The sequence below is a fragment of the Lepeophtheirus salmonis genome, chromosome 9 (assembly GCF_016086655.4).
Source record: "Lepeophtheirus salmonis chromosome 9, UVic_Lsal_1.4, whole genome shotgun sequence".
NCBI lineage: Eukaryota > Metazoa > Arthropoda > Copepoda > Siphonostomatoida > Caligidae > Lepeophtheirus > Lepeophtheirus salmonis.
Window position 1 is genome coordinate 21,253,533 of NC_052139.2, and position 18,725 is coordinate 21,272,257.

Below are 18,725 nucleotides of genomic sequence, written 5' to 3' on the forward strand. Positions count from 1 at the left end.
ACCTATTTTTAAACACGAGAATGAACTAAAAGTCTTAAATTGGAATACTTCGGATTTCAAAAATTAATGTAATTATTATTACATTGTGGGGATATTACAAGGGCTATTTGATGCTCAGGGAAGCAGGGGCAGATAAATTTTACTTGCATCGGGGCCCAGTAGTCCACTTACACAACTCTTGGGCCAGGGTGAATTATAGCACATTTGAAAGGTTCTTTTATACTTAGAAACGTGGCGGCAGTGGAGTTTGAACTTCTTTTAGGGCACATTACTTCAACTGTACAACCTGAGAGCCGCTGTGTATTTGGGATATTATAAAGGTTCCTTGATGCTCAGAGAAGCTGTGGCAGATAAATTTAACTTGACTCGGGGCCCAGCAGTTCACCTGCATAGCCCGTGGGCTAGGGTGCATTATAATATATTAGAAGGGTTCTTTGTTCTTTGGTATTTATAAATGCGGCCGCGGTTGAGTTTAAACTGATTTGGGCCCCCAGCACATCACCTGTACAACCTGAGGGTCAGAGTGTATTTGAGAATATTAGAAAGGTTCCTTGATGCTCTGAGAAGCAGTGGTGTATAAATTTAACTGGACTCGGGGATCAAAAGTTCACCTACGTAACCTGTGGGCCATGCTGTATTATAGCATATTACAAGGGTTCTATCCAAATGTTTCTTCTTGATGCAATAGTTTGATCGTCCAAATAAATTATAAATTACAACCAAATTGCGCACGATAATATTGTCTTGCAATAAAATTACTCACAATCATATTGCTTACAATGATATTACTTCACGATGATATTAACCAAATTGTTTTCGTCTCTCAATGGTAATGTACACCACGATATTACCCCAACGTTTTTACCACAATCATCTTACCGGGCACCCTTCTTCCTCGCTACATTTTTGACGTGGTCTTGCCTCTTCTTAACATTGTATTTGTATAGGGTCTTACGAGTCGGCCTGTTGGAGTGTGACTTGCACGAAGAAGAGTTGATACCCTTTGCAATGAATCTCACTATGATGCAATTTCACGCCCGATTTAAAACATTCACAAAGCAGCAGAGGCTTGAGACAAACGAATACATGTACAAATACAGACAATTTTAATTTATCACACAGAACCTCTCAAATCAGTATAATAGAAGTGAATATAAAAAAAGCTACAGCCATAAAGCTTATGTTTGTATAATATAATATAGATAATGGTGGAAAAAAAATCAATAATTTTTATCGACTTTCCCTAGAGATATTTAATAAAAACTAACTTTGAGAGGTTAAAGTAATCCATTGTAAGAACTTTTCTTTTGTCATAAATCATTTATTTTATTCATTGTTTTAACTGTAACATATATATATATATGTATCATTGGAATTATGGATTAATTTACTGTCAGTTGATATAATTTTGTCAAGATTCAAAGCTCAATCAGTAATCCTTTTTTTACTTCTAGGATTGCCCTCGAATTTACATTTGTGCATTTAAGAACTAACTATATATTTTGCACGATAGCTTAAACTATCATAACGTAATTCCTTTATTATTAAGAAATTTAAAGCATGGATAAAATATAAATGAACATACTCAAATTTTATAAATACTTATCTTGATTTATGTATTTGAATCATACACGGTCAGTTTACTTTTCTGCTTACCTATGGTATTTTCATTAAAAACCTTGGAAATAACATCTTTTTAAAAGTTTCATTTGATCAGGTGGAAGGAAACATCTATATATATGTAATTATCAAAATAAGAAAATTCCCAATGTCTTGTTTGAAATAATAATTATAATCTTTTTAGTTCAATCAATACTTTTTCATTTAATTATATATATAATAAATAATTGGTAGCTAGTTAATAGTTATGTGTTTACTATCTGCTTATCATAATGTTGTATCAAATATCTAAAAATACAATTATACAAGTATAAATTTCGATAATAACCTTTAGAAATTTGCCAATGTGAATTCGAATATTAAATTTTTTGAAAAATAATTTCAAAAATTTATAGCTATTTACATAAAATTTCAAAAATTCATAGCTATTTACAGAACATTATTTTATTTTTGGAAAATAATTTAACAATTAGATTTCAAATTTTTTGAAAAAAACTTCACAAAAATATATATTCTCAAAGAAAATTAAGTTTTTTGTGAAAAAAAAAAAAATAAAAATTTAATATAATGAAAAAAAATAATTAAAAATTCATAGCTACTCAAAGAAAATTAAATTTTTGGGAAATTAAATATGTATATAAAATCAAATTTTTTGAAAAAAATATTAAAGCTGGAGGGGCTGTAGCCTGCATTTCAGTCCTAAAAACTTATAAAGTTCAAATTTGATGACAATACTCATAATTATTCTTTGTTTAATCAGTTCTAGTTCTGATTGTCCTAAAGACCGGTACTAAGACTGGACTACCAAATAAATAAAGACCGACACAACACTACGTCCGAGTATTGAGTAAGTAGCTCGGTGTGAGTGTATTCATGAAAAATTGAGAGTAACACCAGGACTTTTTTTGCTAGTTTCTTTTAAAGTTTTAAAGCAAAATTTGTATGTTCTTCGACCCTTAATAACTCCGAGCAATGATGGGTACTACAGCTAGTCATCAATAATTTGTTCTAGTCGAGACAATACTAATTTTAACACCTATATTATGTCATCTTTCCTAAAATAACTCAATTTGAAGAGAGTAACTTCTCAATTAGCTAATACATTAGAAATGCATTTCGGTCACAATATCCTTTACGACATTGTTTTTTAACCCTAAAAAATGATGGAAAGTAACTTTATTATTTTATAAAGTAGTCATAGGTGAATACATAACATGTTATGCAAGTTTAACAAGGGGCATCCACAGAGGAAGGGCTGTAGTTGCCCCCCCCCTCCCGATATAGGAATTTTTTATTCTTACTAGAAAATTTTATATTCAAAATTTATTTTACAATAAGTTATTTATTTGAATTTTAATTAAATTTTTCCAATTTTCTTGCAAAAAAATTAATTGTCTGTGAATAGCTTTGGAATTTTGAATATATATTTTAACAAAATTTAACAAAAAATTCCAAAAACCAAGTCTCTCTCCCCCTCCCCACCCCCAAAAAAAAAATAAAAATATATATATATAATTTTGTGGACGCTTCTGTTAACTGTATAATTTTTTATGCTAATTAATTAATTATCTATAAACTATTTGTTATATACATTATGCAATATGCAAAAATTCAATATAAACTTTATAAAGCCTATAAAGTTGTTTAGCTAACTACTATACATATTGCTTATCTCTTGTCTCGATATCTTTGATGATGTTGTTCACATTGACATCCAGAGTGTTCAAAAAGTTATCAATAGCATCATTTAAAAGAGCCATGCCCAAAGACTCATCATCGTCCTTCAAGCTACGACTTGCATCATTTGGAACTCCAAAAGCAGGAGAATCTGGTAGTTCACTCAAAACAGACCAAAAAATCCATTTACCTAAAAACTATATAATCGGTTTATTATTTGTTAATAAATAAAGGACATAAAAAAAGACAAAAGAGATGGATTAGGATATCACGTTTTAGCGTTACCCCAAAAGAACTTGTAGTAAAAGTAATTTACCCCAAAATAGGGCAGAATAATTAGCAGGATTGTATTTTGTTCAAAAATACCTAGCTGTTCACAAAAAATTACTAAAATCCACAGCTGTGCACAAAAAATTTTCAAAACTCAATTTTATAAATAAAAATTTTTGAATTTGAGTTTCAAAAATCCATACCTATACATAAAAATTAAATGTTTTGTAGAACAATTTGAAAAATTAAATATTTTGCAGATAAAAAATTGAAAAATTAAATTTTGCTGATAAAAAATTTGAAGAATTAAATTCAGAAATTTTTTTTTTTTTAAATCTAAGTTTTTGGAAATTTTTTTCAAAAGTCTACAGTTATTCACTGAAAAATAATTTTTGGAATAAAATTTCAGACATAAATTTTTTGGAATTCATAAAAAATTTAATTTTACCTCTAATTTTGCGTAAAAATTTTTCAGCCTGACCAAATAAAAAATCTAGTAAAAAAGCAAAAATTCCTTAATTGTTTTTAGGATGGGGGGGACTACAGCCATCCTGTAGACACCCTTGCTGTGTTTATTTCATTTACCAGTAGGAAGTAGTACTCCCATTACCCCTAAAATTTTAAATATTAGTCAATTTGGGGTAATTTACCACTGTTCCTCGACAATGGGTTAGGATCTAACATACCAAAAGAACGTTGATAGATATAATCACGGATACACATTGCGGACACAATAGTCTATTGTAGATATCCACAGAGTTCCCTCCGCTACGAACATGGTCAATGATGTTATATAAACGTGATACACGAGAATCCGTATTTTTTGTGGGCAGGGGTCGACCACTCCAAAAGAATGTTGGAATGATCCATAGGAGTAACGTAAATAAAGTCTGAAATAGTTTGTGGAAATCATGCGTAATCAATACTCTTTGGGGTTGAATGAAAATAACTTACAAACCCACCACTGATGATTAAATTCTGAGTTGCTACTTTGGGATCCGTGTAAAAGTTAATGAGATCATTTCCATTAATTTCCCCCTCTGAGTTCTGCAAAAGCCTAATCAGTGATTTAAAAAAAATAAAGTTTAAAAATGAACTATTATTTCAACATTTTTTTTACTCACAGCTCATCCGAGTCCCCGGAGTCATTTGAACCGAAAAAGAGAGTAATAATATTGAAGGGAAATTGAAGTTCATCACTCCTTGTTACTGTTCCTCTCCAGAAAAGAATGTGGACAATCAGCCATCCAATATTTGAAATGAGCAACTAAAAAAAGAATGTAATTAATCAATTTTAAGAGAATTCTTATTAAGTATTCATAACGTGTGATTATTAACAGAGATCACATAAAATTATATCAAATTATTGCAATTAATTAAGTATAATTAAAAAGTGTATTTTGCTTCTACAAAATATTTATGAAGTAAAAAAATATGTTTGTATATAGAAATACATATACCTATAATTAAGTATTAAGGATAATGGACCCGTCAACACAAAAGCAAGGTAGAATGAAATAGAGTGTAAATTACATTAATATTCTTGGACAACAAATTATTGTCAATTTCTATCAACAAACACCCTTTGGGTGTGCCGCCAATTCCCCTTAAAGCATTCAAAATGTATCGTCAAAATAAAAGATATTTATACACATAAATTGATAGATTCTATTTGATAGGGGCCATATGGGGCTAATATAAGTCTCATAAATTAAATAAAGGGTCTAAACTATAGCCCAAATTCTTGAATATCTATTCAAATCCATTATTTGAATAATAAATCTATAACTTACTATATATATATATATATTGAAATATTCTCTTTAATTTTTGTTCGAGATTGTTTATATGTTGACGCACGACATATAACGAATGAGTTGACATGAGGATGTTATAGAAAAAACAAATCGTCCCCCTTTATACCTATATTTATTTATATTTTCTATTTTTCTTTTCTTTTTTGTTAAGGAGGGAAATTTAAATTTATCCTAAGGAGGAAAATCTCTTTTTAATAATAGGTACTGTATTTATTTTTTACATTTTCACTCGTCAAAATAGAGGTCATAATATAATATACACAACAATAAAACAGCCGTGAAGGGACCTTAATCCAACCCCCAAAAAGACATAAAATTTAATAATACCTTCAGGCATTATATTTGAGATCTAAAATGAACCAAGTATTTATTACCGAAGAAAAAGCTCTAGTCATGAAAAACCCGACATCTTCGGGGGATTTAATTGTATTAAACTCTCCTCCAATATTCACTCCTTTCCATTGGGGTAAAAACGGAAAGTACCATGGAAAAATGGATCTCCCAGATCCCACATCCTCTTGAAGCACTTTTTTTTCACTCTCATTACCAAAAGTAATAGATAAAGGAACACCAAGAATTGTTAGAACAAGAAGGAGCACAGATAAATTCATGTCAGCGTTGTTATTTATGTATGTTGGATCTAAATAGCTTCAGTCTTCTTAAATGTCTTGTATTTAAATGAGCCTCCATCGAAATAGGGGTTTCATTTTTATCAAATCGTTTCTTTTTTCCCCCGTTGCTTTCGGGCACGCCTTTAAAAAATAAATTTTTAGGATTTTGATTTATGAAGTTTTTGTTCCTATAAACCAAAAAAAAAAAAAAAAAAAAAAGCGTCTCAAAGAAAATCATATTTAAAGTAAAACAAAAAAAGTTCATTAAAAAGAAATCTCATTTTTTTTCTCCCGAAATATTATTTTTGTTATTAATATATTAAATAATAACATTTTTAAGAAATGTTAATCAAATAATCCCATGATATAATCTTGGATATTTCTTATTTATCATATTTAGTTGTTCCTTTTAATTTTGGTTCGATATTAAGGTTATATAAAATATGTGTGAGACAATTGTTTGCAAATATATGTAGCTCTATAAATAAATTTTAATATTTAAAAATACATTCCCGCCAACGAGTTGTGGGCTGCTGGTTAAATTCTTCCACCACCACTCCCCTGAGCAACAAAGATCCCTTATAATATCTGAATACACCCTGGCCCTTAGGTTGTACAATTAAACTTCTAAAAAATGTAATTTAAACGCCATCATGTCCTTGAAGGCCCAAAAAAATCTCATTAGAACCGTTTCTGGACCCCTAAGAACCTACTTGAAAAATTTCAAGAAAGTCCATCAATCATGTCCGAACCAATGTTCAGTCGTGATTGAAGGACACACTCACATACACAGATATTCACATTTAATAAATAGAATATAGCCCAATATTACGTAGGAATATTTGAGTCAATTATAGGCTTATTATTCAAATTTGTAGGAAGAGTAAAGATATCCAAGAGTTATAAACTATTGTTTCTCTCCAAACATACCTCATGTCAACTCCATTCTTTATGTAAGTCTCGTCCTATACCTATCTACGTATATGTATAGTCGTTTCTTGATTGTCGTGACCGGTAATTTCATTCCCATTAAATGCATTCCCTGTAAAATTCAACCCCGGCCATTTCGTTCCCACTTTGAAAAGGGTTATTTAGTGACGTTATACGGTTAATGTTTCTAAACTACCTAGTGGTTTTTGTGTAGGGCTGTAGAAGAAGGCCTGGGAAGTGGGTGCTGGAGTTGAGTGATTACTAGTGATAGATGGGAGACGGAAATGAATAATATATGGTGTTTATGGATCATAAATGACGTCATGATAAATTTTAATAGTGAGTAGGAATAAAATCCCGATTGGTGGATAATATTTATACTTTGGGAAATAGAAGCAAATCCAGACATTACTCTTCCATCCATCACTAGGCATTAATGACTCACCACTCATCCCCAGTGACGACAGCCCTAGCCTTTTTCTACAGCCCTACACAAAAACTCATATTAAAAAAAAGAAAAATATGAGAATATTAATATAAAATTGTATAAAAACGTTATGGAAAATTAAGAAAATCTTGAAGGCGTATAAGTCAACTCATATTAAAAAAAGAAAAGAAAAGAGGAAGTACTTATATAATAATAAATGAAACTTTCCATAATGTTTAGCGACGAGCTAAAGTACTCCCTGGCTCATCAATTCATATTAAATATTACTTTTCTCAATCTCAAAATAGTGAAATGAAAAAAACAGATTTTTAATGATTTTTAGCTTAGCCTAAAAGTAAAGTTTGTCTCTTCGCCAACACCTACAAACTCAGGGCAATGATGGTTACAACCCCTCACTAAAAGAATAAAGAAGAATAGACAATACGAAAAAAGTTGATGCAATTGATCCCTTTGTACTGGATGTTAAAAAACTAAAAATTTCTCCTCAATGGGTAAGTTCTGAATTTTGGAAAAAATTATATCAAGTGCCAGTAAATTAAACCATAATTCAAAGGATCAATATATATTACTGTTAAAACCATGAATAACTTTAATGAACAATGAAAACAATATTGTTCTTCTATATTATTACTTTTGGCCATCAAAATCAGTTTTTGTTCAAATCTAGATGATTTTTGTGGTCTTAGTTTTTGATGTTAAAAGTGTCGCCTGTCTCCCCTAAGTATGTACAACTCTTAATGTGTGTAGAATTCATTTGATCTAAGTGTACATATTTATGGAGAAGTTGTGTCTATGAAATATAATTTTCATGGATGGCTAGATGCGTCGTTGTCTAATAAGAACTCCATCTCTTGATCTCCCTCTCTTGTAATTCCATTACTCATGGGTACCTATCGGAGAATGGGAGGAATCAATCGGTAAATGCACAATTTCTACAAATTTTCCATAACACTTACCCACGTATTATTTATGTGATGTTAGTTCCCACCCCCATTATATATAATGGGTGTATGTAAGACAGTACAAAGGATAATGGGGTAAAACACTATACTTTGTTTTACATATCACATTATATTTAATAATATTTGTAATTGGGGCTTTTAAGCGTCACAGAAGCGTCAGCAGGATTACATATATATATTTTTTAAGGGGGAGGGGGCTCGTTTTTTAGATTTAAAAAAAATCCAAATATTAAAATTTTTTAAAGAAAATTTAAAAAATCTTGTTATTCACAAAAATAAAATTTTTTGATTTTATTTTTCGAAATTCATGGCTAATCTCATAAATATTAAATTTTTAAATTTTTTTTTCGAAAATCAACAGTGATTCTCAAAAAAAATTCAAAGATCCGCATTTGTTTAAAAAAAATTAAATTATTAGGAAAAAATGTCGCAAATCCAAAAATATTCCCTGAAAATTAAATTTAAATAAAAAAATGAAAATTTTTATTTTTTTGGAAACAAATTTGAAAAATTAAATTAAATTTCAAATATAAAATTTGGGTTACTATGAGGTGGACCAAATTTTGGAATATACATAAAAAATTGCTTTGTATAAGTTGCAACCAAGAAATGTGAGGAATCATTTTAAATGAAGGATTTACTGGACTTGGGATTAGCGTTGTGTCGGTGTTTATTTAGGACGTAAGACTGTACGCAGTCCAATTCAGTTCAGTCTTGGTCCGTTACAGTTCATTCCTGCGTATCAGTCCTAAAAATAATTTATCAAGATCGGTCCTTTATGATATCAATCAACTTTATTTCTTCTTTGTGTAATCAGTTGTAGTACTGATAGTCCGAAAGACTGAATATCTTTTGCACCGGTCCCCAGGAACGATAAGACATATCTAAGGGGCGGACGAAGGGGGAGACTGATTACACAGGGGAACAATTAGGGGGGGGGGATTTGTAAAAATGAATTGAAGACAATAATCGAATTTATCCATAAACGTAGAATCAAAAACTGCTCTCAGTTTTGATCTCAGTCATCTAAATTCTGAAATATCTGAGATTCTAGTAATTCCCAAAATAAAAAATGAGATCACATAAAAAATAAAAAATGGAAGAAAAATTCTTGGAGATGCATATTTTTTAAATAGATCTTTTTTTAAATTATATACATTTTTCTATTATATAAGCTATGATATTCCTCATCACTATGTATTATTCATAAGTAACAAGGGTCTTCAGAAGAGTGTTGTGTTTTTCAAAAAAATTCAGTCTAAAAGTGGAAATAAATAGAGTTCAGAACAAGATACAGAATCAATAACAACACTTATGTATACGTTTTATTACTCCGTCCTTTAATTTGGTGATAAATGCTCTGTTTCAAAAAAGACAAGAATGCAATTTCTTGTTGATCCCCCGTCGTATATTATATTGGCTATTTTATTATTAAGCAATGTTATAATTCAGTTTCCAATAAAATACTATAAGGATTTTAATATTATGAAATATAAAGTTATATGTAATTCATTTTAAAAATTGTGGAGAAATAATATGGCAATGATAGTCTGGGAGTACTTATGAGATAATTAGAAGTGGGTATGATTCGACTTATTTGACTAACTACCAGATGATTTCGGCTCTTTTTTTCCTTTTTAGAAGAAAGGTTGCATAATCTAATATATGTAAAAAAATAGCCCCCTTCACTCCCCAAAATAAAGAATTTTTCCTTTTTACTAGAAAATTTAATAAAAGAAATTTACTTTCATTTTTCAATTTTTTTCAAGAAATTTAATTTTTTGCAAATAAATATGTATTTTAGTAATTTTTCTACAAAAAATTTAATATTTGAGTTCTTTTTAAAAAAATTGTTATTAGAAATATAATTTTTGAAATTTTTTTTCCAAAAAATTTAATACTTCAAATTATTTTCTAAAATTTTTATTTTGGATGAGCTGTGGATTTTGTTAAAAAATAATAATTTTTTTGTAAACCACTCTAAATTTCTATCCAAAAAAGTTTAATTTTTTCAGATTTGCCGTAAGTTTTTTAGATTTTTTTCCAAAAAAAATTTGTTTTATAAATAGCTTGAATTTTTGAAAAAAAAACTAAAAATCAAATTGTATATTTGTATTTTTTTTCAAAAATATTTCAAAAACCAAGCTCCTCTACCCATATATACTCCTGTAGTCGCACGTGAGAGAAAAAAAATGTATTTTTTAATTACTATTTAAAATATTAAAGTAGCGGCATTGGGATTTTTTTGGAATCGTCCCATCACTACTAATGAAGAAGAACATAGGCAAATTCACAAGCAATGTTCTCAAATACCTATTTGTAAGGGAAGAAAAAAAGTACTTCATCTATAATAAAATCTGATAACTTAAAAATAATAAAAAATATATTTTCTCTTTCCTTCGTTCCTTAAAAAAATCTTATGGTCACTACAGAAGGGAAAAAAAAGTTTATATCCTTGAAAATATGTTTACATGTTACTCACATCCGTCGAGCAAACTGGATTTTTTTTTTTAAACTAAAAAAAAAATACAAAACATGAAAGTACTAACACATATTTGACAAAATTCAATATTATTACAAACATAGAATGTTATATCAAACTAGTAGATGCAGGAACAGTGTATTTTTGTTTGTACACGCATTTGTTGTCAACAAAGCTCTTCTTTATTGAAAGAGATGAATGTTTAAATACAATGTTTATTTTTATAGAGTGCATAATAATCATTTTCTCAGACTCATTACTAAATTTAATTAGTAAAATACTGAGGTTGAGATAACTAAGAGTGTTGCATATAATTTAAAAACTCTATTTGAATTCAACCTATAGGTGAATTTGTGAAATTTCTTTTAAATTTATATAACTACCGAAAATACGTTAGAAAATATATGTTTAATTGAAGAAGCAATAATAAATTAAGGGTCAGAGGATCATATTTGCAAGGGGGAATGGGTATTTAAACATATTAGAGTGTTTCCTGTTAGACGTTGTGTTGAAATGTTTGGATCTTTGATTCAAATCCGTTCCTTTTGATAAAAAAAAATACATTTGCCAAAGTTTGAGCAAATTTGAACAGTGTTAAGAATTATCTGAAAGGCCTTAAAGTTTTGAAAAATACCCATTTTCTTGATTATCGTGAAAATTTGCGGTTTGATAATTTTTTCCTGATGACTTAGTAAATGATACATTTACGTTGTTCAGAGAAATATATAAGTGAATTATAGCTTAAAATATTTAAAGGTAAAACTAATACATAAACGAGTATAAGGTGTTGCGTGCAATGTTTTTATGTTTTCCTTCTTTTTTCACTACAAAACACAAAGATTTTTTATGTAATATTTTCATTTTGTTGAAATATTTAAGTCTTACATTGACAATTGGTTCTTTTTGATGAAAAAAATACAATGGTAGCTCAACGGCTTTAAAAATGGATAATTATCCATTTTTATGAAAATGAAAAGCAATGAAATTGAACCAAGAATATTAGTTATATTTGAGCGCAAAATCCAAAACTGATCTTAGTTTTTCTCTGGGTTGTCAAGCTTCAGAAATATTTGAGATTATAGTAATTTGAGACTATTATTGTTCAGAGACATTTTTCATCATTAAGACAATCCCCAAATTGAAGTACAATGAATAAAACTGATGTAAAATTTATTTTATGATTATAAAATTGTTTTTTTTATTCTGTATTCTCTTCTAAACTCGACATATTTCCATTTTTAAGCTGAAAATGATGAAAAACAACACTCTTCTTGGAACCATGATTACTTATTCATCATCCAAAGTGATAAGGAGTAACATAGCTCATATAATTATAAAAAATATTTTATCTTTTATTTAAAAAAATACCAATTTAAAAAGAAGGATCTCCAAGGAACTACGTCGATTAGGTATTTTTTTGAGTGATCCCATTTTTTTAGGGGGGTGAACAAGCAAATATGTAACACTATCTTATATTTTGTACGATTCCAATGTCCTCATAATGACATCATATCCCGTGACAAATAAAATCATAACATAAATATAGTGAATACAGCGCTTGGCTCGAATTCAAATAAAATAATTATTAATTACTATTAGGTATATTTTGAATATTAAAATTATCTACACATCATGAATGGATCTCTTCATTGTTTCTATCCTGGAATCCCCTTTCCGAATAAAGGAGTCCACTTTACTCTCTTATGAAACCTTGTAGTTTTTCTCGGACGAATATTCATCACATCGTCCCTCGTAGAATACGGAGCTCTGAACAAGACTAAGAGCCTCTCTTGAGATGGATGATTAAGTTATAAGTATCTACCTTTAGTCCAAATTCTTGAAGAACAAAAAAGTCCACTTTTTCAGGTATTCATGAATGAATCATAGGCTCTAAAAATTGTCTAAGTAAAATTGCATTTCAAATTCAAATTGTAGTATATTTTAGTTTTATGGCTATAACTCCTCATTGTTGTAGTACCTAATTAAGAAATTATTAATGATATATTTTACATCTAGAGCATTTTATCTGAATCTGAAAGTAAATGGATCCCGTCATAGTTTCAACCGTTGAATATATTCATTGTTCCATATGGACGGAGAGATTCGCACTAAAGGAAAAAGTCGACTCTACTCTAGTATGAAGCTTAGAAGTTCGTGTTTCTTCTTCGGCTAAATTTTCATCCTGTCACACTTCCGTATATATTGGAATTTGAGCATCTGTTGTTTAGGATAAAGTATCTCGGATCTCTTCTTTTGTCCTAACTCATAAAGACAATTTTGTCTTTAATTAATGAAGATCAATGGTGTTATCCGAACATGAATATTATACATTAGCTACAATTATAGAATTTAAATATATTAAAAATAACATGGAAAAATATTTGAGTAAATGGAGCGACAAATTATAAACATAAAAGTGTTTTTCATTTGCTTAGATTGATTTTCATTAATTAAAGCCAACATTTTCTTAAAGCATCAATTATTTCAAGGGATCTCTTATAATCATAGTTATTTTAAAATAAAATGGATCGAATTTAAAAAACTCTTCTGGGAGTTTCAACATCTGAACGATATTGTTGTCTTTTTTATTGGAAAGTCTTCTAATTTATTTACAGATAAATTTTTCCATAGAATTTTGATCTTGTTTTTCCTTATTTTTCATTTCAAATTATATTTTCTTTTTTGTGCCAAACTGACTCAACTACCAAATAGAGTAAAACCAAAAAGCTTTTCAAATCAATACAATAAATTCTTCGAAATTTTTTGAGACGCTATTTTTCTTAAGACTATGTATTTCGGAATGATTATGTAGTGGTTTCATCAAATCCAAATAATTAATTGGAGCATCTAAGGCTTGAGGTGCTGAGATTTATGTTTTCAAATATATTTGTACCATAAAAGTACAAATATCCTCGTTCCTCTTTGAATGTTAATTTAAACCAAAACTTTAATAATCAAATTTTTAAACTATACAACACTTCAAACAAAGCCAATAAGCCTCGTGCATTGAAAGAGTAACATAAATTTAATTTCACGTTTTGTAGTACAACTAAGAAATATTATTTAAAGTTCCAAAATTATTTTTAATCATCTCTTGGAAGAATCTGTTGAAAATGTTTATTGGCAAAATTGATAATTTCTTGTCGTTTATTTAGAATCTGACATGCAATTCCAGGCTCATATTAAGTTTTTGGAATCTTTTAATTGTAGAGCCTCGGGAGAAGAAAACTTAATATTTCGTTTTTTTGAATACTCTTTTTAATTCAAAATGATAATATAGGAAAATAACAAAGCCACTTGTAATGAAGGCAATTTATTTCCAGTCAATTTGGTAGCAAATATCCCATAAAGATATTACTTATTTTTAGATTGTGTTGATTTTTCCACAGTGTCTGTCTTTGCACTTTGATATTTACCCTACTTTTGTCAAATAAACTATGATCTTTAACTAAAAATATGCCAGGAATATATATATTTTTTACTTGTAGGAGGAAAATGGGGAAAATGCAAAAAAATTGCAGGCAACACGTTATCCATGTATAAGTTTTCTCTTCAAATATTGTACTTTGTAATTCACATTATATATATTTTTTCTCAAAATAACATGAATATTTCTTGGAGTAAATTAAGTGATCTTCAAAAAATTATTAAACAAAAAAAGGCTATATCGTGAACTGTTTTCCATATAATCAAGAAAGAAGTCATTCTTTTTTTCAAAATTGGCAATTTTCAAAACTTTGAGGTCGTTGAGCTACTTCTAAGCACTGTTCAATTTTGCTCAAACTTTGCCAAGTGTATTTTTTTATCAAAAGGAACAGATTTCGACTAAGCGACCCGGACATTTTAACAAAATAAAAAATAAGAAACACTCTAATATATATATGGTGACTCGTAATTCTACCTTAAACTATTTTCCTCAGGACATTTCGCTTTAAATCTATTTTCACTCATGGATATAAAATATAAATAATGAGGTTTATATTGGTTGAAATTGCTCCCTTTAAATTTTTAATAAAAATATTTAATGTATAAATACTATAGAATACATTCAATGCTTGTTTTTTTTGTTAGAATAATGTTTTCCCTCATATTATGTCAATCCATGAGTCTTTTCTAACATGAATAATACATCAAGTCATAACAGGCTACTAAGCAGGCTTCTTCCGTTGGAATCATTGCCTTTTTGTTTATTTTCTTAATATACTCATTGTATTTACTAATTTGTTGCTGGTTCGAGTTCATTACATAGTAAATTTGGATAATATGTATTTATTGAAATTTGGGGCCATATTTATATTTTAAGACGAAATATCCTTGAGGATAATTGGGTTTAGGGCGAAATGGTTTAATTTAAGAACTCCTGAGTCAAAATAACTTAAAGCAAAAGTACCTAGCACCTATATATATACAAATATCTTTTACAAGTTACTGTTTTGATCATGTTACAACTTGTATAATCAAATTGAACAAGTTGCAACCAAAAAATGAGATGAATAATTTTTAAATGAAGGATTTACAGTATTAGAAATGAGAATAATGCAATAATTGAATATTCCATGAATGACCAATATACTAATTGTGTAATTTTTTACTATTTTAATACAAATTACTATAAAATAAGTAGTTTGTGACACATTATAGAGTTCAAATGCTCACAGTTCATAAATACTCATTAATAAATAATAAACAAGGTTAATAGAAATCCAAGGTTAGACCATCATGTAATCGGACTTGCTAGAATTTTCAATTTGATGCACCGTATCGATTACTGGGCAAGACCAGAAAGTTTTTGACGTCATAGAGTATGACAATGGAATATTAACAGCATATCTACTATAATATATATGTATGTTTTTCTACTAATAACGCATAGGCTAGGATATTTATTTCAAAAACGGAGACGGATACAGACTTTGGACATAAAAAAATAGTTGTTCAAAATTCTGAGTTACGTACATAAGTTTAATGTTTATGTTTCATTCTGATCAGGCCAGATTTCTGGGCTCTGGATGACAAGTTTTTTTTTTTCGCGAATAAGTTAACTTTTTTCATTAAACAAGATCGATTCCCTTTGTCTCAAACTTTTTTAAGGTTCGTCATCCCAAGTGTTGAAAATACCATATCTTTATTCAGTAGAAATACCAAGTTACCATTATATTAACATATTTCCGAGTAACATGACTTCCCGACGTTACTTTGAGTATGTCTTTTATTTACAAATGAAAGAGTGCCTCAAATCCACGTCAAATATCATGTCACTGATGTCAAAGGGCAAGTTATGATATAGTGTAACAAAGCAACATTAGCCCCATTTTGCGGCAAAATAATACAACTTCTTGAATGCTAATATTATTCAATAAAAATATAGATGTATGTTACACATATAGAGGGCTCTTTGAAAATTCTTCTCAGTATGTGCCATTTTTTAAACAAACGTTTTAACAAAAGGTTATGGACTGTTATACCACCTTGGAGATGATATTTTTTTAGTTGGCTGATGTCGAACAGGGGTGTTAGTTGGATTATATCTATCTATGTATATTTTTTTTTGGAGGGGGTGCATGGTTTTTGATTTTATTTTTAAATCCAATATTAAATTTTGTTAAAAAAAATTTGAAAATTAAATATTTTTGAAAAAATTTCAAGTATTTAACGGAAAAATTTCAAAAATCCACTGATAACTAAATTTTTTGTAAAAAATAGAAAAATTAAATTAAATTAAAATTTTTGGAAAAAAAAAATATATTAAATTTTCTATTAAAAAGAAAAATCTTTATTTGGGGAGTGGGGCAATCCGCTCCAGCCCACCCCATGCAGTCGCCCCTGTCCTATGAGCGCCTGGTTTTTAAATTACTGATTTAGGCTTTAGAGTGTTTTTGAAAACACTGACATTCAGATAACTACTTTGAATATTTAATAGACATTTCAAATATGAATGCTATCTGTAGGATGAACCAATTGTGAAAAAGGGAAAGTTGAGATCCATTATTACTTTTTCAAGTTTGTTTTTTTATGGGGTGGAAAACGAAGAAGACGAATAATAACTTTACTCATTTTATGAGCATAAGGGCTTCAAGCACCACTATAGTATATTTCTTTATTAAATAAAGTCATTGGATCGAAAGGTTAACTTAAGTGGTCAATATTAATATGAGTATAATCTTTTTGAGTTACAAACAAAGGGGATTTTTGTGGTTGAAATCACGACAATTCCCCTAATATAAACAGGGGGGGGGCCGGAGAGAGTGGGATATTACCCCCCCCTTTATTGAATGTTTGCTTTTTACTAGACAATTTAATCCTTAAAATTTAATTTTGTGTAAACAGATGTCAATTTTTAAAAAAAATTCCAAAAAATTAATTTTTTGATAATAGCTATAGATTTTTTAATTTTTTTTGTGAAAAGCTTTGGATTTTTTAAATATTTTGCCAAAAAATTTATTTTTTCTAAATAGTTGTCGATTTTTGAAAAAATAATTCAAAAAATTAATATAATATGATCCGGCAGACGCCCCTGATATATGACCATATATTTATAACACGAAACTTTTATATATTGATAATTCATTGGCAAATTTTGACAATTACTGATTATGTCATATACTGGATGCGTTGCCCATTAATTTTGATGTAAACTATTTATCTGAGGGCACTTTGCCTTAAAGCCATTTTAGCTCAAGGATATTTTGATTTAATATATTATATAAATGTATGAAGTTTATACAACGTTTGGTTTATTTTTGGTTGAAATAGGTGTTCTCTTTGAATTTTTAGAGTCAAAATATATCATATTTATTGCTATAAAATGTTTTTTTTCTGTTGGAATAATGACAGAATATGATCTTGACTCCTGTTATGATTGTTTATCACTTCATGAGTCTTTTCTAGTACAAATAATTCATTAGACATGATGGATGTTGGTGTATGTCTTGACATTTTGGGGCATGATTCCATCATTTTTCCAAAAGAAAACAAACATTTAATTAGTTGTATAGTAATAGAGAAGGTTGTGTCCTTATCGGGCAAGCGGTTCAAGTGGTTCCGATTCTTGAACCGCTAGAACCGGAACCGACAAAGTCGAACTAAGACTGGAGTGACCCTGAAATATTTGCTATCAGTCTCGATTCTTTTGTTCAGCGTTTTCCAATATTTTTTTTTTTACATTGCCAGGGTGATATATCTGTATCGAAGTTCCAAATAGCTAAGGGCTTCTTATGGATCTGGAAAAGTTATTTTAGACACCCGACGGTGTCAATAAAAGAGGGAAGGGGTTGGGTAGATTATGGATCCAGGTCCACTAAGTTTGTCGGGGATCTATAATATGATAACTATAATACTTTTTTAAGCTATGGTTACCCAAACGTCACTATGACTAGGCCTACTACAATAATTCATTTTGAGCTGAGACTTCCTTTATACGAAACATGTGTTCTATGTATGTGTCAAATGAAAGCAATCCTCCATTCTCCATCTTGCTGCACCCCTCTTCCTAGCCTACTCTCAATATCCCCACTTTGAAAACCATTGTCTCAAGCAACCTTAGTTTTAGGGCCCCCTACTAGAGCTTGGGGCACTATGCACTCTGCGTATAAGGTAGCTGTGACCTTGTTTGTATCTTATATCCTTTCTTGGGTCCGAATTTTGTAGCAATGCCCTTGTTTTAAGTGAACTGTCACCAAACTGAGCCTTTATAAAGAAGAAGTGAGACCGAAGACTGGAACCGAGACAGATAAAACTGAACTGGAACCAAAATAGAAAATGTTGGGATGAAAGAAAGAAGACCGGTATCAATATACACCGGGACCGATAGAACCGCTGAACTTGAACCGGGCACAACCTTGGTAATACACATTACATATTTTGAAATAAAAAATCAAAGGGAACATCAATACAACAAAAACAAAAAAA

General features: G+C 29.4%; 2 protein-coding genes across 2 annotated transcripts in view; one reads left to right on the plus strand and one right to left on the minus strand.

Moving 5' to 3' along the window:
* Positions 1 to 18,725, plus strand: part of LOC121124818 (uncharacterized) — a 39,477-nt gene that overhangs the window by 597 nt on the left and 20,155 nt on the right. The gene's annotated exons all lie outside the window — the stretch shown is intronic.
* Positions 3,152 to 6,121, minus strand: LOC121124820 (uncharacterized). Its single transcript, XM_040720021.2, has 5 exons — positions 5,759 to 6,121; positions 4,692 to 4,834; positions 4,522 to 4,624; positions 4,254 to 4,457; positions 3,152 to 3,494 (listed from the first exon to the last, which is right to left on the minus strand). Exons 1-5 carry the CDS (start codon positions 5,993 to 5,995, stop codon positions 3,276 to 3,278), a joined length of 906 nt encoding a protein of 301 aa, XP_040575955.1. The 5' UTR covers positions 5,996 to 6,121; the 3' UTR covers positions 3,152 to 3,275.